The sequence below is a fragment of the Pleurodeles waltl genome, chromosome 4_1, assembly GCF_031143425.1.
Source record: "Pleurodeles waltl isolate 20211129_DDA chromosome 4_1, aPleWal1.hap1.20221129, whole genome shotgun sequence".
NCBI lineage: Eukaryota > Metazoa > Chordata > Amphibia > Caudata > Salamandridae > Pleurodeles > Pleurodeles waltl.
The window spans coordinates 1,016,912,308-1,016,938,027 of record NC_090442.1 but is presented as its reverse complement, the minus strand read 5'-3'; the positions used below and the strand labels follow the sequence as shown (position 1 = coordinate 1,016,938,027).

General features: G+C 44.5%; 1 protein-coding gene across 8 annotated transcripts in view; it reads right to left on the bottom strand.

The window, feature by feature from the left end:
• The window catches only part of CADPS2 (calcium dependent secretion activator 2), a 1,861,089-nt gene that overhangs the window by 743,548 nt on the left and 1,091,821 nt on the right, over positions 1–25,720 (bottom strand). For all 8 annotated transcript variants that reach the window (XM_069229895.1, XM_069229888.1, XM_069229890.1 and 5 more), the window contains exon 16: positions 4,072–4,195. In XM_069229895.1, the coding sequence (XP_069085996.1) occupies positions 4,072–4,195 (124 nt within the window). The remainder of the gene's footprint in view (positions 1–4,071; positions 4,196–25,720) is intronic.

The window sequence follows — 25,720 nt, the reverse complement described above, 5'->3', positions numbered from 1 at the left end:
AAGCCATTCACTGCACAGTTAAGAACTGCTCTCTTGCAAACAACAAACCAGATTTATGGGGGTATTTATCGCCGGCTAATCTGAATGCTGACGAGTGATAAACACCATCTCCTGGAATTCTGAACTTCTGGGCAAATAGATTAAAAAAATAAATAAAAAATTCTCCTGCTTGCAACTAGGTTCTGGGAAAAACACATTTTGGGAGCGTTATGCGAGGTTCAAACATTTGCTACTAGGCATTTCTCGCACAACCATCCTGCAGCAGAAACAGATCTATTCCGCATAAACCTAAATAAGCTTTACACTACAGAATTAGACTCTACTGTCTGATCGGAACCATGTTTACGTTCTGTCGAATTCCAGCGGGAGTTAGAAAGACAATCTGTTTTGTGCTCCAAGTCATTGTTTGAGGGAGAAGCAGCTGGTGTTATAAAAGGCTGCCCTACAACTTACAAAGACTTCTACTTAGGCCGGCAAGGAAGCACTCCTCGGTGAAACCGACAGAAGTATGAGAGAGAAGAGGCCAAAGGAAAACAAACAACTAATACAGTTCACAGAAGTTATATTAAAAACCTAGTGGGCACTTCGAAACTTGGCGTCAGAGGGTAACATCACTGTAACCGTGGAATGGAGCATGAACTTAAACTATGACGACAGAGCAAACCTGCAAAATATAGCCGGAGAAAACACCTTCAGTAATCAAAATCTATATTCGTGAGCAAGGAAATAGGTCTTCAAATCTTCTCTGCGGGATCATCCTTATCACGGTTTTCTGGTCCTGTTCCTCAGTATATGAAAATGTTTACTGGACTGCTTTACCACACAGACCCTCGCGAGGAGTGGATCTATCTGACGCCTGTTAGCGCACATAAGCGCACATATCGGAATTACGAGTTTGCCGTTTTCATACACCTGGTGTACATTCTGGGTGCGATAAAAGCCCATCCCGGAAAACATTTCAACAGGTCAAAAAACTCCCAATATTGTAAATACCGGGACATGCGGATTTTGGTAGCCTAAGCACCAAGTGTGCACGCGGGGCAAAACTTAAAAGTTGACAATTATCGCCCAAGGTACGAACCGTACACCTCGGTGTCTGTTTATCACAGATGAAACCGGCTACACAATTTGTTTGAATGTTCACTCATAGACTATTATTGACTTTGCATTGAACAAACGGTCCCACTGTATGAACACATGCGGAGATTGCTTGGTGTCTTTTCATGATCACGAAATGAGAAATAAACTGGGTCAATATTAGATTGTGAAGTTCTGTTTTTGTGCCTCCCAAATTAACCCTAGGTTTTCAGAAGTATTTACACCACACGCCCTTCAGTCAGTCCAGGTCACAGGTTAGTAGTGAAACACCACATAGCCCTGTGCACTTCTCTGTTCACCTGTGGAGAGAACACACTAAACTTGGCTTCAGGGAGGATTCAGTAATAGTTGTATCTTACTGTATGGGGCGGGAGCATATAAACTGAAGAGTTGGCATTCTTTATGATTGAAGCTTAGTTCAAATTTTCCATTCTAGTCTGGTTGTCTATTAGAAAACTGTCCTGCTCACACAAATATCAGTGTCTTCTCACCGACATCCGTGGTGACCTTCAGAATACAAATGCAAAGTAAGCAAGTGCCATCTTAGACTTCAGCCCAACCTAATTTGATAAACTAAACTGCATCTAAAATGGGCAACAGTAATAGCTGTTCTTCACAGGCCCCTGAGGTGGCAATACTGCAGCAATACTAGCTATGAGAAACAAGTTTTAATATTAATAATGCACACTTCCAAAAATGTGACAGTAGAAGACTTGCAGGCAGGTCCTTCTCACACACCTATCACCAGGTTCATCCTATCTAGGATCACAGGTGGACAATCCTCTTCAGAGTTAAGGTAGCCTACAACCATGGCACCCACGCTGTTAGTCTGCTCTTGTATTTAACTGAGCTGGGTCCAGCTCCAGGAGGGGCCATAACTTCCTGCCCGACCTCTAACGTCCGCAGCTGAGATACAAGAATGTCTCCATGCAGCACAAGGGAGCAGTGCATAACTGGACGTCCCTTTCATAATGTCCAAGCTCTTGACTTCCGCTTGGAAGACTTAAGAAAGCCATGTCTGCCTCTGCTTTTAATTGGAAGAGCATGAATGCTGGTTGCTTGTCTTAATGCTCCACTGGTTGAATAACCTAAGATCCCTAGTATTGTTCTGGAAAGAGAGGCATTTTACCTTAGACATAACTGTACAAATGCATTTATGTGATACTCATTCGTGGTCTGTGTTGTTTATAAACAAAACTCTCAGAGGTGATTTGGTTGATGTTATGATACTATGATGTTATGATAAGCAATGTTTTCAAATCACATTGAACGTAAATATGCTCCCTTGTACTTGCACATGCACATGATGTTAGAAATCTATCAGTCATTTTTATGAACAATGTTCTGTTCAAATTTTAACGCTTTGGCGACAGAATAAAAATTTCGAACTCAATAAAAATAGAGACTGTAAGACATTTTGTTATTGAAATGAATTGCTGTGGGAAGTTTATATGCCAATTTAAAGAAGTAATTAATATATTCTTGGATTTGTTATTTGCATGAAGCTGGTGTCAAAATACATTTAGCTGGCATGCATACACTTAAGTGCACAGAACTCAGGGATAAGGACGTCAGTACATCGCTCATCGTGATTGATGGTACCATGTCCCAATATGATTGTAAGGAGTTCAGCGCTTTGGATTTCGAAGGAGTGTTCCAGTTCTACCTACAAAGGATGACTCACTGAGAAAACAACCCAGAAGGATCTAAAATCATCTCATGGCGCTGAGCCCCATCGCAGATGCAAGGTTCGTTTTCCTTGCCTTAATGCAAGTTTCTTAATTACCAACACGGTGACTATTAATGGCGAACCTTAATGTAATAGCTGTTGCTATGGTGAAGAAATGGTCGTTTTGTGTTCTCCTAATAGCGTTGAGTCATTTCACTTTTATCCATTGATGCAGATTTCCATGAACAAAAGACAGTGCCATATAGAAAGAGTAAAAACTTAGCCTTTAGTGGTTCGGCGTTTTGCCTACATCTGCACCAAACCATATCTCCAGGGGGATCGCAGGCCAGTTGTGTGACCCATACAGTTTCATCAGAGGTGGCTGAATGTTACCGAGATGGGGAGGACCACCTACATGAAGTAACTTGAAGAACTAGATTCTGAAGAGATCGAGTCACCACAACGATGTGTTTCTGAGAGAACTCATGGAAACAAGTCAAATGTACACACTCGTCGAACTAACCAATCCCATCGAGTAAACGTCTACGAGGCAATAACAGCTCAGAATAAAATCACTTTTGCCCAATTGAATCATAATGGCTAGATTGTCATAATGAGAACAAGATAATATCAGAATCAGCACACCTCTCCTGCCTCTTATAAGAAAAGACAAATGCTTCAACAATGTGATCCCCTGTACTTACCAAGTCATTTGCACTAACAACAAATCTGTCAGAATATTCACTTTTGTGAGGTTATTCTCAAATGTATCATTCCTGCACAGTTATATTTAATGTATATGTTCATTGCAATAAATTAGCAGTAATACCTGGAAAGTCACATTCATTTTAAGCTTCCTACACACACGCAGATCGACATTCCTGAATTGTGAAAGCTTGCAAAGTGTTGGTGTACAAGTAACACTACTGGCCTACCACACATTTTTTGAGTAACTAATACTAATTTTCGCCAGTGAACTCTTGTTGCTGACGACATTCCACAATAAGATCACCTGAAGCAGCCAACAGCCTCTGCACAGCAAGCTAAGTCACAGAAACAAAGTACCTTTATTGTCATCGAAAACTAAGGACAGAGAAAAGCTAATCCTTAAACTCGCACTCAAAGGCCGTCCCAAGCGGCGCATTAAGGCACTAGGTAAGAAAAGGCGGCAAGGGCACCAGCTGGGATTTTAATGAGACATTTCCCCTGCCCTGGCACATGTTTGCGAGATAGAAAGAACTAAGCGGTCTACAGAGAACAGGTTTAACTCTTAGTCAGAGACTAGCCGTACGCCCTACACCCACCTTCTATTCGGGCATATTCCGTAAGACGCGTGTAATTAATCAAGGCGGCTTTCTCAAGGCATTGTCGTAGCACCCTCTTCACATCGTCTTCGGCTATGGGAGTGGCAATATCTTTCATCAGTACCTGTGCATGAAATAAACAAGGAACATGAAATGTCATCATTAGCTGCCTTAGAAGACTGCAGAGAGATCGAATCAACATACTTAGCTTCTTCCAGCCAACAGCATCTAAGAGTCTTGAAAAGTATGCCTTAAATGTACAAGTCCCAGTCAACCTTTAATTTCCCGCAGTTTCACGTCCTACACACTTCATAAATCCCCATTTACAATAAAGGTAGAGAGCATTATGGAGCCCAAGGGTCACAAATTAAGGAAAAAACTATGGTCTGAGAAAACTGACAGCTACCGGGACGGGGGTGATACGAGTGATTAACAGGGAAACAAACCTGATTGTTCCTGTTGATCTTCAACTTGCCGCTTGGAAGCATGGTGAACAGCATCAAACATGGTCTGTGAACTGACTCACTTGGCCAATGAATTGGTGGAATGTACCCAGAGAGCCAGGCTTTTCATGGTGAATGTTTCAGTTCACTGCCTGCTCACAAGACAGCACAGCAATGACTGCTTGTAACACTAGAAGTGGACATTTAATGAGCTCCAGCAGGAGATGCGCTTTATTGAAGGGTGAAGGAGGGCACCATACAGGCATTGGCCTATGCATTATGCATGCATTCTGTATGTGCTTCGTTGAAGGGTACAGCACGTGTGGCGTCCTGCCCGGTTCTTTGGGGTATGTCCTGTACAAGGGCAGTTGGACAATCCAAGCTTGAATGCGGTCACTGATAATGCAAACAACAGACACTACTTCAAGCTCACTAAAATAGTGAGTGCTGCCTTAATAAGGTGGTAACCTTTGGAGGGTAGCATTGGGGTGGCTTCCTCAGTCAACAAAATTTCCATTCACCATGAGGATACGTCCAAGTGGTGCTATTCTTTTAAATCACCCAAGATTTCTTCATTTGTAAGGTCATTTTGTGCGTTTGCAATACCTTACTGAATTGAGTCATTGCCATGGTGCTCAGCAGAAAAAAACAGATTACTAGTGCAGAGACTGCTTGTTTAGCACTAAGATATGTTGCACAATATTTAATTGTCTCTGATGATCTCTTCATCTTATACAGGCGCATCACTGTGGCTGCGAGCTTAAGTGTACGATCACATCTGGACCTGCGGAGTCTGTCAGAGAGGACTGCCCAGCTGTGAAGTCTGCCCTGCTTGCCGACAAAGGACTGCTCTGCCAGCCCACACATCTCGCCCAGACTCACAAAGCACTTTTTCACCAGACTACACTCAGACCTATACCAAGAATGCGCTCCATTGCAGTCGTCCTGAACTTGTGACTTGCACCCAGTCTACTGTGACCAGATAAAATCACAAAATAAAATGATGGACGGAGTGTTGAAACTTTTCAAACACTCACCCCCAGTCACAGATCTGGGTTTAATCCATCGTTATTTTGCTTGCCACGTCACCCCAGTTTGGACCCAGCTATATGCAAATCAGTCTTGACCCTGCTCCCTACTTTTGTGTTGCTAAATTTGCCCTAAGTGGGAAGGGTATGCCCAGACGTGGGTACCTTGCTCACTGTGCCACTGGATTCAAGCTAGCCTGGCTGATGAAGGATGATACCCTGAAACCGGTCCCAGGATGCTTGTTTCTGGTCCAGGGAGGACCTGGCTTGGCAGTTCGGGCTGGACTGTTCCCATGAGGAACAGGGTCAAGACTGATTTGCATATGGCTGGGTCCAAATTGGGAGGGCATTGTGAGCAAAAGAACAATGGATTAAACCCAGATCTGTGACTGGGGGTGAGTGTTGCTACTGTGACCAGATAACCATGATTGGTGCTTTTTGCTTATTCGTTGTTGATTTTCATGAAACCTTTAAAAGTGCGTATCCCCAGTTCGACTGATTGGATTTTTGTAGTTTTGGTGTCAAGTAATTGATTACAATTTACTCTATCATTCTAAATTGATGTGAGGTTTTACTTGTTGTCTTTTTGCTGTATTACTGTTTGTGTGCTCCATAAAGACTTTACACAATGCCTTTAAGATAAACCTGACTGTGTTTGTGCCACGTTAGCAGAGGGTTGCACAACTGAGTTCATTTGGGGTTTGTTTGTGTTTCACCCTAGCAAGCATTGTGGTTGCTGATTGAATAGGGTTTCACCCTCCTCAGCCAATAACTCAATTTCCTACACATAGAACATGCATTTATCCATATTAAGAAGATTCACACAGAATATGAACCTGCGCTGTTCGGAGATATGAATGCTCCTGCACTGTGGATGTATTAACCACTTTTCTATGTCAACACTTCATTTTGATTGACCCTTTCTGACATTACCATTTTATTCTTCATCCTGTGTTTTGGACTAGCTAGCCCCTTTGATAATCTTTGAAATAACTATGCCAACTTGGTTTCCTCTAGATTCTTTTGTTTGGCAAAGGGTAGCTCTATCAATTGGTACCAATGGCCTGTCTATATGTTGGCTTCTCCTAGGCCTATACTGAAGCTGAAACACTAAAACATTTTGCCTGCAACAGAGACCTTTCTTTTTGTACATCTAGAAGAGCACTATGTGAATTTAGAAGATTCCAGACTATTGATATTATTTTCTCTGACTTTCAAAACCTGACCTTCCTTATATGTGCACTTACATGTTACAAATCACAGTCACTTGAGCAATGTACTATCACTTCATGCTTATCTCCCTTCTGGTGTGTTATGTACTGATTTCATACTGGAGAATTACTGTGTATGTGATGGATCGATAATTATGTAATAGTATCTTAAACGAATTTCTTTTGGCATATAACAGCCACATTCTCTCTTTGATACTACAGATATTGAAGTACTGTCACTGTTTGAATGAACTAATATTCTATATAATCAATATTCCAGGCGTTCTTAAAAATACATGTCCACTAAAGCCCCCAGGTCCACTTACAAATCACCGATCTCTTAATATATGCATTGACTTCAGTAAACCTGATTTCCTCAAAAGTCAATCCAAAGGACCCCTTTCCTTATGTTACAGATTATCAACCTTGATTCCCTTGGTTTATGGGCAGCCGTTTACACAGGTATACAGTAGAATAAATGCCACTAGACACTGTCATATGATACAGCTCACTGCTTTAGCACCAGATCAGAGGGGAATATGGGAGCCCTAGAGGAGATGGAACATCTTGTCCAGTTCTCACAGCTTCTAGCCACTTGTTGGTTCAGATCAACTTGGCCAAATATAATGCCCTCATACATGCAATAGTTTGTCACTTGAGGTTCATCTATCTAGATTGATTAATTAGCCAATTCTGAATGGACAGATCTAGAGGTCAAAGACTGATTTAAACCTTATTGTGAGACAGAAAAAAGGTGTTACTTACCTGTAACTCTCTTTCTCCAGTTTCGGAATCCTTCATAGATTCACATGCTTGAATCCTCCCCATCATCGAGGTGGGAGTCCCACGTACATACTAAAGCAGTGGAGGTAATTAACATAGATTACAATGGCAAATTACATTGATTTTAATATCTTATTCACATAATTTAAAAAGAACCAAACTACAGCCAATCAGGCAACAGCACCCTTTGAAACTCTCCCAGCAGAGGCATCTTATCTCAGATTTTAGAAGCACTATTGTGAATAATAACCATGTGCCAAGAAGAAGAGCCTCTAAGGGGAAGTGGGTGGGTCCTACGTGAATCTATGAAAGAGTCCAATACTGGAGAACAAGAGTTACAGGTAAGTAACATTTTTTCTCCAGAACTGGTGTATCTTTCATAGATTCACATGTTTGAATCAGAGTAGCAAGCAGGTATAAATGATGTTATATAAACATATCATAAATATAGTAGCGGATGGTGGGTACAATGTATACTTTGATAATATGAGGCTCACCTTATTGGAAAAGATGCTGAAGTACTGCTTGTCCCACAGCTGCATCATTGTGGTGATCCGTATTTAGACAGTAGTGCTACATCAAAGCATGTTTGTTTTTCAAATTTGCAGCACAACATACACTGTCAATAGAAACACCTGTGAACAGAGCCGCTGTTGCCAATATTGCTCTAGTGGAATGTGCTTTGACTTTAAAATGAGGAGGCCTGCCAGCCTTTGAGTGACAGAATTGTAGTGCTGTTGTGATCCATCTTGCATTGGTGACTTTAGTTACCTTACCTCCCTTATTATGGCTACTGTATGCCACAAATAACTGGTCCATTTTGCGGAAATCTTTTGTATGCTGTATACAGAACTTTATAAATCTTTTTATTTTGAGAGTATGCAAAGTTCTTTCAGCAGGTGCTGCAGGTTGGGAAGAAAGTTTGAAGAACAGCAGATTAATTGAGGTGGAAGTCTTCCGGTACCTTAGGTATGAACCTGTAATTAGTTCCAAGAATAACCTTATTGTCTTTGAATTGCAGAAAAGGCTACTTAATTGTGAAAGCCTGAAGTTCACTCACTCTTCTTGCTGAAGATGCCATACTGGTGGAGGCGATTTTATTGGAGGAAATGTTCTGAAGAGCCCCTTTAAAAACTGCTGAATTAGTCTATTTGACCATAAAGAAGGAAAACCTGCAGTCCTCCTGTATCTAAAAATGCTGCCATATGCACTCTGATGGAAGAATGTGCAAGACCTGCTTTGGCTAGAAAGAATGTATGGCAACACGTGCTCAGGAAGGGAGGAAATAGGATGTATTCTTGAGTTTTGACACCATAAACAGATATGCTTCCATTTTGAATGATAGTTGTGTTTTGCAGCATCAGCTCTGGCCCTTGCAAGGATATCCCTGCACTCCTGTGGAATATCTAGATATTGGAGTTCATTTTGTACAGGATCTATGTTGATAAATGTAGAGAAGTCGGTCTGGATGAAGGACCTGCCCGTGATTCTTGATAATAGATCTTTCTGAGGCTTGAGCTTCACATGAAGTTCCCCCAACATTAGGAGCTCCGTAAACCAGTGTTATTTGGGCCATTGGCTATTGGAGCAACAAGTAGTAGGTGGCAAGGTTCCCTCTTCATTTTCTTGATACAGCTGGGAATAAGATGGATAGGGAAAAAAGTGAACACAAAGATCCCTGACGATCTTATCAAGAGCGCATTCTCCCAAGACCCCTTGTGTGAATTCCAACTTGCGGAGAATTGGCATTTTTTGTTGTCTTGTGTTGTAAAAAGATCCAGAGCTGACCTTCCTCATCTTCAGAAAATCATATTGAGAACAGTCTGATTGTACTCCTATTCATGACAAGTTTGATGCATTCTGTTTAATGTGTCCCCTAAGCAGTTGTTGATACCCGGCAGATGCTCCACTCTGATGCTGATTCAATGAACCAAAGCCCATTTCCATATGTCTCGAGCTTCCTACGAGAGGGCTTGAGATTTCGTACCTCCTTGTTTGCTGAGGTAATGCATGCTTGTTGCATTGTCCATTGTGATCAACAACAAAGACCCTTGTATCCTTGGAAGGAAAGCTTGAAGAGCAAGTGAAACCACCCTGAGTTCCAAAAAGTTGATGTAACTTTTCGACTGTTGTGAATTCCAATTGCCTTGTATTTGCAGGTCCTGTAAGTGAGCTCTCCAGTCTTCCAGAGAGGCATTTGTTTTTATGATATACTCAAACTGGGGAGAGGAAAGCCATTCCCATTGCCAGATTGCTTAAGATCTACCCACCAAGGGAGAGCTTTTTTCATCACTGGTGTAATGTGGATTATGCTGTTGAATGAGCTGTCTACTTGGAGCCATTTCACATTCAGTTCTTTTTGGAAAGGGCTCACCTGCAGATGAGCATTTGGAATAAGAAATATGGCTGAAGACATCATGCCCAGTAGGGAATTTAGATGGTGAACTAAAGTGGACTGTTTTTTTTTAACAAAATCGCAGGCAAGCGCCAACAGTTTCTTTTTTCTGTCTGTGGACAAGAATACTTTGTCTTGTAGTGTGTCAAAGGTTGCTCTCAGAAAAGTGATCCTCATTGAGGGGGAGAGGAGAGATTTTTGAAGGTTTACTTTGAGTCCCAGTGTTTGAAATGTCTGAAGGGAAGTTGCTGTATCCACAGACGCTTGGTGAAAAGACTGTGCTTTTATCAGCCAGTCGTCAAGATATGGAAAACCGGAAGGACCTATTGTTGTAAGTAATCTGCTACTGGGGCGAAACATTTAATAAATATTCGAGATGTGGCCCTGATGCCAAACGAGAGCACATTGAACTGGTAAGGTGTGGTGGCTACAGTGAACCTGAGAAATTTTCAATGCCTGGGATTTATTTATTTGAGGAATTTCATAAAGCACGAAAATGACCTGCAAGGGTATCAGAGCACTGTACAATTAGCATACAAGTCATACATATATCGTAAGAAGCAATAAGGAAAAAGGGAGTATCAAAGCAAATGTACTGTGAACAAAATTGGGTAGGTAGATTTGCATTCTAGTGGTACATCAATGAATATAAGTCAGCTGAGTACATCAGGGTTATTACTGAAGTAATTTGTTCATCAAAAGCATTTCTACTTCTTTTTTGAATGAGGTAGTCGGGGAGTTTGACCTGATTACAGGTGGGAGAGCATTTTTTATATTTTTGGGGCTAAGCCAGAGAAGGAGCAGTTGTAAGTTTCTTTTTGTTGAGCTTCTGCAGTTTCAAGAGTTGAGAGTTAGAGCTTCTTAAGATGCGACTGCCACCAGACAGTTCTAGTTTATTTGCAAGGTAGACAGAAGCATTGTGATGGAGGGCCTTGTGTGTCACGCAGGCATCGTCAGCTGGATCCTTGCTTCAAATGGGAGACGGTTTAATAGTTTTAGGTCAGGAGTGACGTGATCACATTTTTTGGTTCTTGTGAGAAGCATAGCGCCTGAGTTCAGCATGGTTCTTATTGGATCCCGTCTTGCTTTAGGTAAACCTGCAAGAGTAGAATTCCCGTAATCTAATCGTTAACTGACTAGGGATTGCACTGCCAACTGAAAGTCATCCCGGGGCAAGAACGATTTGATTTTCCTTAAAATGTTAAGTTGGTACTTGGCTCCCCTGGTGGTTGTGCTGATATGATCTTGGATAGTTAGGTGTTTGTCCAACAATATGCCAAATGATTTAGTACAGTCAGTGATGTGTGGGACGCAATTGAGAACTGTACGTTGTTAGAGACAGACTTCTATGGGGGCAGAGTGATTGTCAGGGGTGATCAAGAGGAATTCCGCTTTGAGTATGTTGAGCATAAAGTGGTTGCGGGTTAACCACTGTTGGGTTTTTAGCAAGCTGTAGAGAGTATTGACGTCCTCTGGCGATGAGATTTTTGAGGTATAATTGTGGATTATCCACGTACATGTGGTACTGAATATTTGAGTGTTTTAGAATTTCAGTGAGCGGTTGCATGGACAAATTGAATAGCGTGGGTGACAGTGTGGAACCTTGGAGTACACCTGAGTGGTGTCGGAGAGTGTTTGATTGACTTTGATCCTTTGAACTCTGTTGTGTAGAAATGAGGCAAACCAGAATAAGATGGTCCCAGATAGGTCCATTCTTGACCCTAGAAGATCTATCAAGCCATCATGTTTGACCGTGTCGAACGCAGAGGAGAGATCAAGAAGTATAAGCAGACATGGTTTGTTCTGATCAAGGTGTCATCTGCAACATGAGTTAGAGCTGTTTCAGTGCTAGTTCCTGTCCTGAAGCCAGACTGGCAATTGTCAAGAAAGTAATATTGTTCAATGTGGTTGCAGAGTTGGAGGTGTACACACTTTCTAGGACCTTAGCAAGCGTTGGGAGGTTGCTGATGGGATGGAAATTATTGAGGTCAGACTTGTTGGTATTTGGCTTCTTTAGGATAGGAGTGAGGACAATCGGGAATCAGGCCCTGAGAGAGAGATACATTGACAATCATAGTCCAGAGCGGTATGATGGAGGATCTTAGTTCTTTGACGAGTTTAGCAGGCAAAAGGTTAGGTTAATGATTTATAGAGTGCATGGATACCCAGAGGCTTCCCAGTGCTAATGGAAATGTCAGTATCTTCATCAGTGCCAAAGAATTGCCTAAGAGGGAAATTAGAATGTCTTCAACTTCTAACAAAAAGATGATTCTGAAAGTTCTTGGCGGAGTTCCAGAGGAAGAGTGTTCCAGAGATGCGTGGCTTTTACTGGAAAGGAGTTGCCTCTGCATCTAGTTTTCCTAAAACGGGGCGTATGAGCTAGTAGGGCAGCAGAGGATCTGAGGGGCCTAGTTGGAACATAAAAGGACATACATTGTCTGAGGAATCTGGGCTCCTTGTTATACAAGGCTTTATGTGTCATGCAGATGGCCTTAAAATTATCACTAAAGTAGTTGGAGGGTTATTGAGATATTAGCTTGAGTATGTTGGTTTTGTCTGGAGTTTTGAAGGTATTCCATGTAGCATTGTTTTTTGTTGAAAAGCTGGTTTGAGGGGCTCTCATAATGTGAGGCTCTGGGAAGAGAATGGGTTGGGGATGGTTTAGTAGGTGCTGGGAAGCAAGTTGCAGTTCTGAATTGATCTTCATAGTCTTTCCCATCAAATTGATGGATAAATCATTTTGCTTGGTAAAGATCCTTTGCCTACCGAACAGGGAATAGAGTTACAAAATGCTTGTTGTTTGATGAGTTTGAATATTTTTTGGGTCTGTTTTTTGCATTATCAAGTTGTGTCCTAAGGTATTCTGCTTTGGATCTCCTGATGTGTTTATTGTAGCTTCTAGTCGATCTTAGATATTTGAGGTGTGCTAAGGAGGGAGATATTCTCCAGGATCTTTCAGCAAGTCTTAAATTATGTCTTTCCTCTTTGGGGTTGCTATTGAACCAGGGTTTGGGGTGTCTATTGGGTATTCTTTTTAGTTGTTTTGGAGACATTGTATCAAGTATGTCAGACATTGATTGGAAGAAGTGATCAGTAAGACCATTGACATTCTTTAAGTTGGATGGGGGACGTAGGATGCTGTTGCTAAAATACGTTAGTTCAGTTAGTTAGATTTTTTGAAGGTCTCTGGACCATTGTCTGGGTTTAAGTGGTTGTCCTTGTCTGATCAGATTTTCCAAGATGAGGAAGGAGATTAGGTAGTGATCTGACCAGTCGCACGGGAATATGGATTCTAGTTGTAGGACATTGTCCTTTGCGATAATAAGATCTAATATGAAGCCTCTATTATGTGTTGGGCCATTGCAAGATTAGGTCATGTTAAGGTCCGAGAGGAAGGCCTTAAAGGAGTTCAGTATGGGGTCATTAGAATTGTTCCAGTGAATGTTGAAATCACCAAGAAAGATCTGGTTGGTGCGTTGGATTGAGTTATTCGCAATGATCTCCATTAATTGCTCGATGAAAAGTGGGTTGTTGCCCATGGTGTGGTAGAGGATGTGAAGAATGCACACAGTCTTATCACTGTTCCATACATCTATACCTAGGAACTTGCAAGAAGACATTGGAGAGGTTTGCGTATGTTTCTGGATGAAAGGGGAGCAATAAATGCATGCTATGCTGCCTCCAGTTTTTCCAGATCTGTCCAATCTGATGATATCATAGTTGGGTGGAACTAGGATGTCCTAAATGGGTGATGAGGTATTATTGAGCCAGGTTTCCGTTAGGACTAGCAGGTCAAGGTCATGGGCAAGGATGATATCAGCTATGTCTGCTGCGTGTTTTACATTTTACCTGCAATTGAGAATCATAGACTTGATGTGAGATTTGGTTGTTAGTGTCTCTTGGGATGTTATGGGGACCTGTAGCAGGTTGCACTTATTCAAGGCTCTATGGTTGTGACTAGGTTTTCTAGAATGATTTAAGGGAATGGTCTGGATGTTGAGCTGTGAGAGAGACAAATTCTCAGGTGTAGCTTTATACAAGTGTAAAAGGGAGTGAATGTCAGCCTCAGATAGATGGTCAGTAACTCTCAGGGGTCTAGTAGCAGGATTGGGGTGAAGTCCAGTTCTCCAGCTTGAGGTCGTTGCGTGTTTAAGCATTGGAGTTGTCTCATGCCAGAAGCAGACCGGCTTTCGTATTGTGGATAGGTTGTATTGATTAGAGTGTAGGGTTCTGTTATATTTGGGGTCTGGTTCCTGTTCCAGAGTTTCTCACGCTTTGAGGTGGTGATTAAGAGGTTCCAGACATCATCTTTAACTCTCTCGAGGTCTCTATTGAGAGAGCATTGAGTTTGTTGTCAAGAGTTTAGGGTTCAGAAACATAGCTTGGACTTGGTACTGAGGACATGAGAGGTCCTTCCGGAGTGAGGGGAGCGGTGCGTGAACTGGATGAGTCATAGGTGGTGAGGGCAGAAATAGGGGATGTGATGGGAGGATGAGGACAATTGGGTGGGGAATTAAGAGTGATGATGGGAAGTGAGGTAGGAAGGAGTCTCCTAGGAGTGCAAATGTGTAGTTGAGGGTCTCTGCGAGCATGTTAGGAGTAGTAGTTGAGTAAGTTGACCATTGGGTTGCAGAAGGGGTGAAGGAAGGGGAGCTCTTAAATGAAGGAGGGCGATTAGAGGTCCTGAGTATCTCTGAGTTGAGGTTGTTGACAAATCCAGCACATGGTGCATTAGTTTCCATTGTATTATGAGCTAAGGGAGGGACTAAGACAAATAAATGAGGTACAGGGACAGGGTAAGAATCATCACGTGAAATAAATGACCTAGATCTAATAGCGTCTGTTCTTGTGTTGTAAGCAAAAAAATAGTCAAGCAGAGGTGTGGGTGATAGGGTAGAGGTGGGATTGAGTGATGCCAATGTTTCAATCAAAGAGCGGGAGGGAGATCTTCTGGAGGTAGAGGGGGCATTGTGCAATACAATGTTTTCAATCGTCAAAAATATTTTGTTGAATCGCTCTAGGTTTCTGTCAGATTATTGGATGAGCACGTCTCCATTGCTGTAGAGTGAAATGGTTACTTAGGCCTTGAAGATTGGTGATGGAATAATAGTGATTCATAGGCCATGAGGTGTTTTCTTAGACAAGCTAACTCAGAGCAAAGAGGCTATAGCTCTCCTTCAATAAGCTCTTTGGTTGGTGTAGAAGATTAGGTAATTAACCAAAATACCTTTTTTATGGCAAAGGTAGGAATCAGATGTGAGCGTTTCAGAATTGCATTTGAGTAGGTTATGTTTGAAATTTTTAGCAGCATTTTAAGTTAGGTTAGGGTGGTGGTTGATCTTGAAAGCATTGCAGCTGGCCGGTGCAAGTGTGCTATCCTTAAAGCTTTGGTCGTATGGCTGCACAATAGGTAATGGAGCAGTGGGTAAGTGGAAAAATTGGTTGTCTAAGGGATTAAGATAGATCCACAGGGAACATAGGTGGCTGCAGAATCAATTTCTACATTTTGGGGTAGAAGCACACGTGAGCGCAAATGTCTAAGTTACAGGGAGTGGAAGCATATGTGAGAGCGCAAACAGAGGAGGTGTATGAGGGTGGAAGAAGGGAGCTAAGAGATCTAATAAAGTGAAAAATGGCTTTAACACTCCAACACAGCTTCTCTAATTGGTCAGGATCAAGTGTCATTGAGGAAAGATTGCCATTACCCTGGCTGGCAGACACTTCACATGGAGTAGTGGTGATTTCTCGTGCCAGTGTAAGATGACCGCCACATTAGGATATTACTGATGTAAAATTGTAGTCCTTTTCTTTCCATGGTCAGGGTGCCTGGAGTCTTATTTTTATTCTGACTGTGCAGCCACCATTTCGGGGAAGGGGACCCCCTTGGAAGAGCGACCACAAAATGGAGGTCTGAAAAACAGAGTAGGTCTGAGTCAAGGGTTAGAAAAGGGACAAATGCCTGAGGAACAGTCAGGACAATCCCCAGGGAAGAAGGAACAGCCGCCAAATGTACCGAGAGCAGTGCCGCAAGCAGCACTTGTGAACCATAACTAAATGACTCCACTTTGCTGCCACAGAGGCAGATACATCTGCGATCCGAATAATCCTGCGCCGCCGACACATAGGAGGATGTAACGGAATATGGAAGTATGCATCTTGGAGATTGAGGGTTGTCATGAAATTTCAGTGATTGAGAAGATTGATAATTTCCTGGAGAATAATCATGCAAAAAGACGGTTTTTCTTTCACTTGTTGAGTTTCTCGAGATCCAGAATGGGACATCATTCTCCTGATTTCTTGTGGATCAGGAAAAAATGAGAACAGAAACCCTTTCCTCTGTGTGAAGATGGAGCCTTTTCTATGGCACCTTTGGCTAACCGAGCCAATGCTTCCTTGTAAAGAAGATGGAGGTGAGAAGGCAAGGATTGCATTGGTGGTATATGGGGTGGAATTTTGGTTAACTCCAGGGTGTGTTCATATTTGATGAGATCCAGGACCCATTTGTCTGTTGTGATCTTTTCCAACTGGGGATTGTAGCTCACAATTCTGGCTCCCGCTTGGTGTTGATTTGTAGAGGTTGTAACCAGCACTGAAAGCTTGTCATCGCTTCCTGCTGTTGTCTCTGGCCAAAGCTGTTTGCTTTCTGCTAGGCTGTTGTTTAGTTGATGGTGGTGTTTAATAGGTCTGACTCTGTTGAAAACCTGGTTGACGGGACTGTTGAAATTATTGATATGGTTGATACGGCTGCTATCCTCTTCGAAAGGAATATGTTCCACTTTCACGAGCTCCAGAAAGTGTGTCTTTTGGTACTGGAGAGTTCCTAAGGATCTAGCAGTTTCGGTGTCTGACGTGACAGTGAGCAGTGCATCGTTGATGTGCTTGCCAAATAAAACCTTGCCATCAAAGGACATGTCCAAAATGTTTGTTTCAACCTCAGCAGAATGCTGTAGCTTTGAGCCAGCCCTGTCGTCTGAGAACTGCTGATCCTGCTAATTGCCTAAAGGCAATATCCACTGCACAATCAATAATTTCGGATGCTGATCTTTCACTCTCATGCTAACTCTTTTTTTAGGCCACTTTTTTGTTCTCTGGCAAAAAATCCAAGTATGTGGCGATGTCTGACCACATCTAGCGATCGTATCTGACAAGAATTGCCAGGCAATTAGCTGCGTGGACAGACATGGCTGCAATAGTGGAAAATATTTTTCCAATATTGTCCAAGCATCTGCCTTCTTTGTCAGGAGGAGTGTTAATCGGGGTGGACGGATTTTGTCGATCGGCGCACTGCTTCCTGGTAAATCACCGAATCTATTTTTTGATGCCCTATGAAACAAGCAGGTGAACCTTCCTGCACCTTTTATTTCTTGTCGATATGCAGTAATATCGCTGTAACCGTAACCAGCGTTTCCATTATCTTGTGTTCTTCCTCCCAGATATAGGGCCTCCACCTGCCAAACTCATACCGTCACTAGACTGCCACTGCAGGCTAAACCCCGCCAGCCCCATTTTGAGTTTCCTGGTGAGCCGGCAGGCGGAAACAGTGTTTACGCCAGCCGGGCCAGTGGGAAACAGGGCCGTAACATTGAAGCTGGCTGCAATGTGGCGGTGCGGTGGGTGCAGCAGCACCCGTCACGCATTCCACTGCCCGTAGTTCCGGCAGTGGAATGTGTGACGGGGCTGTGCATGGGGGCCCCATGGTATAACCACCATGGAAAGGCTGGCGGTATGGGGATATGTAATCCCCAGGGCAGCACTGCTTGCCTGGAGCGCTGTCCTGGCGGATTACAACCGCCGGGACAGCCAGGCTGTCAGATGTTGGCAGCCTGGCAGTGTCTGCTTTCGGACCGTGGCGGCCCGCCACGTTCATCATGTGGTGTTATGACTGCCATGACCGCGGCAGTTCAACCACCACCGTGGGTCTGACGGTCTGAAGATCGCCAGACACATAATGAGGCCCATATTCTAGTTTAGAGATTTCCGCATTGTCTTTCTAGCCTGTTCTTTAAAATCATAAAGAAAGCAATCAGATTCCTTTATGGTAATTGGTAAGTGAAAACGTGTTCCTGCCCTTTCCATGAGTGTGTGAAATCTGACATTATCTTCTGGTGGGAACCAACTGGTTGTGGTGCAGGAGGAGGTGGTAGAGCTGGAATAAGATATTCGTCCCACTCAATTGTTAGAGATCATGTGTCACAAACTTTGCCTTTTTCTCTGTCTTCTTCATCTTCAGGTGATGAAAAAGAAGATGGGTCATCTCAAGGAGGCATAGCAATATGTGGTCTTTGAGTCATCCTCTGAGTAGGTGGTGGCAGTGGCGGCGGTGAGCGTGGTGCAGCAGCAGGATTTTTAGAGCTATGTGGCGCTCCTGCTGGAAACCGTCTATAATAATCTTGAAGCATACCTTTGAGATCTTGAACTAAAGTTATTGGAACCTGGTCCATATCCTGTGAAAAAGGTTAATGCTGGTATTGAGCCATAGGTTGATGTATCTGGTCAGCACACTGATGGCCTTGATACATAGGCTCATAGTATTCTTCTTCCTCGTTGTTGTCCTAGTACTTCACAAGCACCTCTGATGGATTGTGATCTGTACCAAAGGGACCTTGATCATACTCATTGTAATCTTCAACATCTACAAGTGGCTAGTTGGGTAAGGAGACACCTTGCTGGGAGAGGTGAGCTCTGGACGCAGTATAAAGGGGGTAGACAAGAGGCTCATTGACAATGTCCTTGATCGGTGTGGTGAAGATGGTGATGGCCTTGTTTTATTTTTTGAAAATGTTACATCCTCATCTAATTGTAAAGTTGTTTGTCTCATCGACGAGGTCTTCGTTGATGGAGATGTCTTCGATGGTACTGTCGACAACGGTTTTACATGTCTCATCGACCGCATCATTGTCGAAGGAATGGTTCTTGACGACAGCATGGTCTTCATTGACAGCATATCCACCGTTGACGGTTCTGTCATCATTGTGGTCGTCATCGACAAGGTTGTAGTCGCTGTTGTAGTCACTGATGACGCGGTTGTCATCGGTGACAATGTAGTCGTTGGCCTGCTGGTCATTGATGGTGCCATCGGAAGCATTTTAACTTTCACCATCGACGATGATGATTTTGACAACACCTGTGTTGCTGGGCTGGAAAGAGGCCTGTGTGCATGTGTGTTTGGCCAGCCTGAGACGGCGGGCCAAGCACACATGCGCTTTAAGGGGAGTGCACAGTGCACTCCCCTCTGCCCGTAACCCCCAATGCCCCGCCCTTTTCACAAGGAAAGGATAATAAACACAGTTTAGTATACATTCCTTGTGAAAGGATTTGCTGTGGTTGCTGCTGGCAGCGGGGGAGACGCTCCTCCTCCCTTATGAAGGAGCCGCCCCTGTTCTTATCTCAGTCAGAAAACTGGGCAAATGAACTTACTGCAGAGAGCGGTCTCAGTCCTGCAGGTCACGTTTTCTAACCCAAATGCAAAAGCTCAGTGGGTTAATACACCTTCTATATGGACTCATGTATTATGTTTGGGTCACATGTTTGAAATTTAGTGTGATAGATGAGTGGGTTAACGCACCTGCTGCAGCGAGCTCCAAGTGTGTGTCTAACATTAAGGGTCAGATTGGGGTCACAATTAAGACAAGGCACTGCCCAAAAATGTGATCCACATTCCATAATCCTTATTATTGTGTGAACTCGGCCCAAAGGCACTGGAGCAAATACCACGAGCAACAGCTCCATAGCACAAGATCACATTCATTTTTATTTTAGTAGGGAGAATAAGTGATTTGCACAGAATCACTGGTTATCGGGCTGATGCCAGAACTGGAACGTACTTACCCAGTTCCAAGTATCAGCGTCAGCAGCTCTGAGACCACCAAGTGTGTGTGAGCCATGTGAGGAACATACTGGTGCAGAAGAAGAAGTATGAGGCAGGGTGCAGGCACCACAGGGCTTTCCTAATGTGTTTGCTCGAATCATGATAATGTGGGCAGGCAGACAGTTTTCTAGAGCCCAACTGACATTTGGAGGATATGTTAATAGCCTATTGTGCAGTGCTTCTTACCAGTTTTAGGGCTTGGTAGCACTTCAAATGTCTGCTATTACAAACCTAAATGGAGCTCTCTTTTATCAGTTGTGGGAGGAAGGAAGTCCAGTTTGTGCATGTGCATTTTAGATTCTCCATATTTCTTCAGCAGATGCACACTGGCCTTATCATCAGTATCCCAGCTCCAAGCCCGACTGCTGATTTTCCAGTTTGCCAGTAAATCCTGAGAGCGGGTGGACACTAAACCACAGAAAATACATAAATGTTCATGGGAGACTGAGGCATTTTAAGCTGTCTGATCTTTAAAAAAAGAAATTAAATACTAAAATAAACCCACGAAATGCATTTGGTGCATAGCTTGGTGTTAGTTTTAGGGTTTGGTAGCAATTCAAAAGATTGAAATGACCAATCCAAATGGAGCTCCATCTTATCAGCCTCAGAAGGATGAGAGGCCAAGTTGGAGCTTGTGGCCTGTTGGGAATGAGTGTCTGAGCTGTATGTGGAACGTGCTACTGGAGAAGGCGCCTGAGGCAGGGTGCAGACACCAAAGGCTGTCTTAATGTGTGTGTACGAATCATGCTATCTATTGGTAGCAGGTAGGCTAGGGCTTGGTAGCAATTCAAATTTATAAAATATTAGCATCTTAAATGACACTTCTTTTTAGCACCCTCAGAAGGATGAAAGGCTGGGTTGGTGCTTGTTCCTTTCAGATTTCAGGAATTTCTGCAACACATACACAGTGCTCTCAGTAGTCCTGTCCTGACTCCAAGCCCTGCTGCGTCCCAGGGATGCTGGAACAACTTCCAGAGTGGGAGTGCTGCCATTATGTTACATCACTGAAGTCGAAAGGATTGTGAAAAGTCCAAGCATCACACACAAAACACAGGTGTAACAAATGAGCCACACCTATTTGGCAGGAGAGTGGAAAGGATGTGGTATGTAGACTGCAGTGCATTTTGAAGCACTGATACGGTAGCGCACTGTCATTTACAGACAACAAGTTTTTCTTTGAACTCGCCACTAAAATTGCAACAATTTTTGCACTGCACAGCTGACAGTTGTATGTTATGTTACTAGCTTGCTGTCAATCCTTGGGAACACGTCCAATGCCTCTATGACCAAATGAAATGCAGCTCTTTTTGTCGGCCTTAGAAAGATGGGAGCCCTGGCTTCTCTCTGCCTTTTTTCATAACACTATACAAATGTAATTTTGCACAACTTTGTCCTTCAAGATGCTCTCACGTACGCTTTCTCTTATATACAGCTGGAGCTTCGAGTCATTCGCCATTGCGCTTTAACTCCATTGTGCACCCTTTGTTATTTGTTCACTTCCACCCCCATCCAGGTTGCTCTCTATCCACTTGCTTCCCTCACTGTGACCTCTGTTTTGCCTCCCCCACCTGCACCCTCTGTGTTGCTCCTCACCATGCACTCCTAAGTGTTGTCTGCCCGCTCACCGTGTTGTTTTCCCACCTGCGTTCCGTTCCCAACCTTGTTGTTTCCTCCCACTGACTTGACTTAATTCATTTTTTATTAAAGATCTAACTTGGATCAGTGAAACAAAGCAAACAAACTGCTTGTGTTATTTTGTAGGTGTGCACAAGCTTGGTGCATACGCCTACAAAATAATGTAGTTGGCAGCATAGTTTTTTTTTCTAGTTTATTAACAATGTTCCACAGCGTCAAGAATGCTATGCACTGTGACTAAAACTATCAGCAAAGCGAATTTGTCCCTAAGGTGAGACTTATTGGCTTTGCCAATGCTTGTTTCTTGTTATGCTGAAATTTTGTTTGTTTGGCCACTAGTCGACTGGACAGGAAATAGTAGACCTTGTTAGCACCTCCCTATTAAGCCATGTAATATACACACATTTATTTCTCCCTTTAGGATAGAGTGCATCCTGAGCCCCACGCCAGGGCCTTTCAAGTTGAGGCATGATACCCAACATTTGCGGGTAAGCTTGCGTGGTTTGAACAGATGTCACAGCCGTATTCTACTTGGACACTCTTTTGATGGTTTTATTATTCCACTTATTGGGTTGTTGGTGGCACTATAATTTGGTAAGTGTTACCAACACTCTCGCTGTAACCTAGTTGTTATATTCCCTACAGGTCATTATAAAGTGGATCTGCTGGTGAACCACTGGTGACCACTTGTATGTTTCTGTATTTCTTCTCTTTTTATTGCATGTTCTATCGTTAAACGTGAATTTTTCCAAGGTCCTGATGAAGGACCGTACACCTCGGCTGAGGGTTCTGTTGGCAGAAACATGTTGCGCAGTGACACAAAAAAGCAGGGTCAGTTGACTGGTGCAGTGTCCTTTGTCTCCTTTTAATTCTGACCCAGGCAGACAAGAAGTACAAGTTACTTACCTTTGGTAACAAAATATCTGGTAGAGACATATTCTGGTTGCAGATTCCTTACCTTAGTATTTTCCCCCAGGCGTCAGACTGGATCCGGAGATTTTTTCTTCGAGCAATACCCTTGCGCGTCAGTAGGTGGTGTCGGTCGACTCTGCAAGCGTCGTAGACATCGTGGTCGCCGTGATGACATTGGGAGTAGTACATAGACGCCGCCCTCGCGCAGTGACGTCAGTTTCTTTTAACGACTTTCCATGCCAGAGCGCACAGCCGCTAAGAACACTGATATTGGTGCACCGGAGCTAAGGCCCTGAAAGGGGGGAATCCCTGTCCCTAGAAATCAGTTCGCAACCGGGGAGGATTGGTGGGCGGTAAGGAATCTGCAACTAGAATATGTCTCTACCAGATATTTCATTACCGAAGGTAAGTAACTTGTACATCTGATAGAGACTTCTAGTTGCAGATTCCTTACCTTAGAATAGATACCCAAGCACTGCCATCCTCGGTGGTGGGCTGCGAACTAAGATCATACTAGAAAGTCCTGCAGGACCGAACAACCAAAGTAGCCGTCCCGACGGACCTGACTGTCCAGGCAGTAATGCTTAGCAAACGTGTGCAGAGACGCCCACGTAGCTGCCTGACAGATATCCAGGACAGGAACTCCACGTGCTAACGCATTGGATGCAGCAGTGGCTCAATCAATCAGTCAATCTGGTAGAATGAGCCCGCAAGCCGTCAGGAGGTTGCTTTTTCGCCAAAGCGTACCACATTTTGATGCAAAGAAGCACCCATCAAGAGATGGTATGTTTCTGCACCGCCTTCCCTTTCTTCGCACCCACATAGCCAACAAAGAGTTGATCGTCCACCCGGAAGTCTTTAGTACGGTTGGGGTAGAACGCCAACGCTCTTTTTGGGTCCAGACGGTGGCGTCTCTCCTCCTCATGGGAAGGATGTGGGGGTGCGTAGAAGGTAGACAAAGTGATGGACTGGCCTACATGAAACAGTGTAACCACCTTAGGAAGGAAGGAAGCTCTAGTGCGTAACACCACTTTGTCTGGGTGTACGGACAAGTATGGAGGCTTTGAAGAAAGGGCCTGAAGCTCACTCACCCTGCGAGCAGAGGTGATGGCAATAAGAAAGACAGTTTGAATGTGAGGAGCCGTAAGGGATAATTATGCAAAGGCTCAAAGGGAGTACACATCAAGAAAGTAAGCACAAGATTAAGATCCCACTGAGGCATGATGAAGGGAGTGGGAGGAAATAAGTGGGTGAGCCCCTTTAAGAACCTACTCACAAGAGGAGATTTAAAGAGTGAGGGCTGATCAGGAAGCCTAAGAAAGGCAGAAATGGCAGACAGATACCCCTTTAGGGTGCCCAATGCAGAGCCCTGCTGGGCTAAGGAAAGAATGAAGAGAAGAACCTCTGAAAGAGGGGCAGATATGGGGTCAACAGATTTGTTGGTGCACCATGCCACAAATGTATTCCAATGACAGGTGTATACAGTTTTAGTCGAGGGACGCCTGGCTGCCAAGATAACATTGCAGACTTCTTGAGGAAGTAGTGCAGGTCCTGAAGATCTAGGATAGGGCGCAAGCCTTTGTCCTTCTTTGGTATCAGAAAGTAGTGGGAATAACAACCACAACCTACTTCTGGCACAGGAACCCTTTCTATAGCTCCCTTGGCCAAGAGAGCCGTGACTTCCCGGTGGAGAAGCACCAAATGATCCTCCGAAAGGGGATGGAAGGATGGTGGCATTTGTGGTGGTGTGGATTCGAAAGTGAGGGAGTAGCCCTTCTGAATGATTTGCAAAACCCACCCGTCCATGGTGATATGTTCCCAGTGGGGCAGGTGATGGCGGATTCTGCCACCTACTGGGCGGGAGTGAGGGGACGGACTAGGAAGGTTTGGAGGCTGCGGAGGGGTGGACTGGACAGACCTCTGGTTCCCTGACCCACGACCACGTGGGATTCCACGCCCCCGGCCACGCATAGGCTGTCCAGCGTGCATGGCCCGGTGGCTGGGTTGAGGATGCGACACGGCGGCCCTTCCGTGGCCACGAAAGGGACGAAAAGCAGACTGTGGGGGGCGTGTGGCGGCAGAAAGGCCAAGGGACCGAGCCGTAACCCTGGACTCCTTGAACATCTCCAAGGCCGAGTCCGCTTTGTCTCCGAAGAGATGCGTGCCATCAAAGGGCATGTCCATGAGGGACTGTTGGACATCCCCTGAGAAACCAGACGTACGTAACGAGGCATGGTGCCGTAAGGCCACTGTCGTAGCAACCGATCTGCCCAGAGAGTCGGTCGTACCCAGCCCACAACGGATGGTGAACTTTGCCGCGTCTCTCCCATCTTTGACTGCTTGGGAGACAATAGCACGGGCCTCCTACGGTATCTGTGGCAGGACTTGCGCAACCATATCCCACAGGGAGTGGGAATAACGGCCCAAAAGGCATGCGGTGTTCACAGACCGCAGCACGAGGCTGGAGGAAGAAAATAACTTCTTACCAAATTGTTCCAGCCTTTTGGATTCCCTATCCGGGGTTGTGAAGGGAACGCGCCAGAAGAAGAGGACGCCTTGATAACAAGACTCTTAGGCGTAGGATGTAGGGACAGGAACTTCAGGTCGTTCGGCGCAGGCCTGTGTTGGGTTTGGACCACGTACCCAAAAGGACGTCAGTAAGGGCTTCATTAAATGGGAGAAGGGGTTCAGATGTAGAAGCCCCAGGCTGAAGCACCTCCGTCAGGAGGTTAGACCTGACTTCGACAATAGGTAGCTCAAGGCCAAGGACCTCAGCCGCCCTACTAACCACCATACCATAGGTAGCTCCCTCCACCATAGCCACGGTAGGAGGAGCCAGCATGCCAGAGTCAGGAGAAGTATCAAGACCACTGGCTTCGCCCAAGTCCTGTGCCCAGTCCATTGTAGGGGCTTCCTGGTATTCATAAGGGTCCAGGGACCCCTCCAATTCCTCCCCGTATTCCTACCCATAGGAAAATAGGTCAGAATCCAACCTCAGGCGAATGGGGCCCACCGAAGCCGACGCCCCTCTGACTCCGAGTCGTCGGGAATGAGAATCGGGTCGACGTCGATAGTGGGCACTACCGACATCGTGAGCGTCGCTAAACGACCCGGCGTCGGGGAAGGTCTCCACTGTGCCACCGGCGTCGGTGCAGACCCGCGCACGGATCCAGAGGCGACCTCAGTGGCCGGGGCCAAAGCTGCCGGCGCAGAACCCGAAGGCCCCTCAGCCGAAGGCACCATATCGGGTTCGGCACGCCCAAAGATGTGGCGCACGGCCTCGTAGAACTCTGAGTTGGGTGGGAGTCGCTCTGGCTCCGGGAAACTCAGGGAAGCGCGGAGCCAACCCAGACATAGGCTCCGAGGACAGAGGC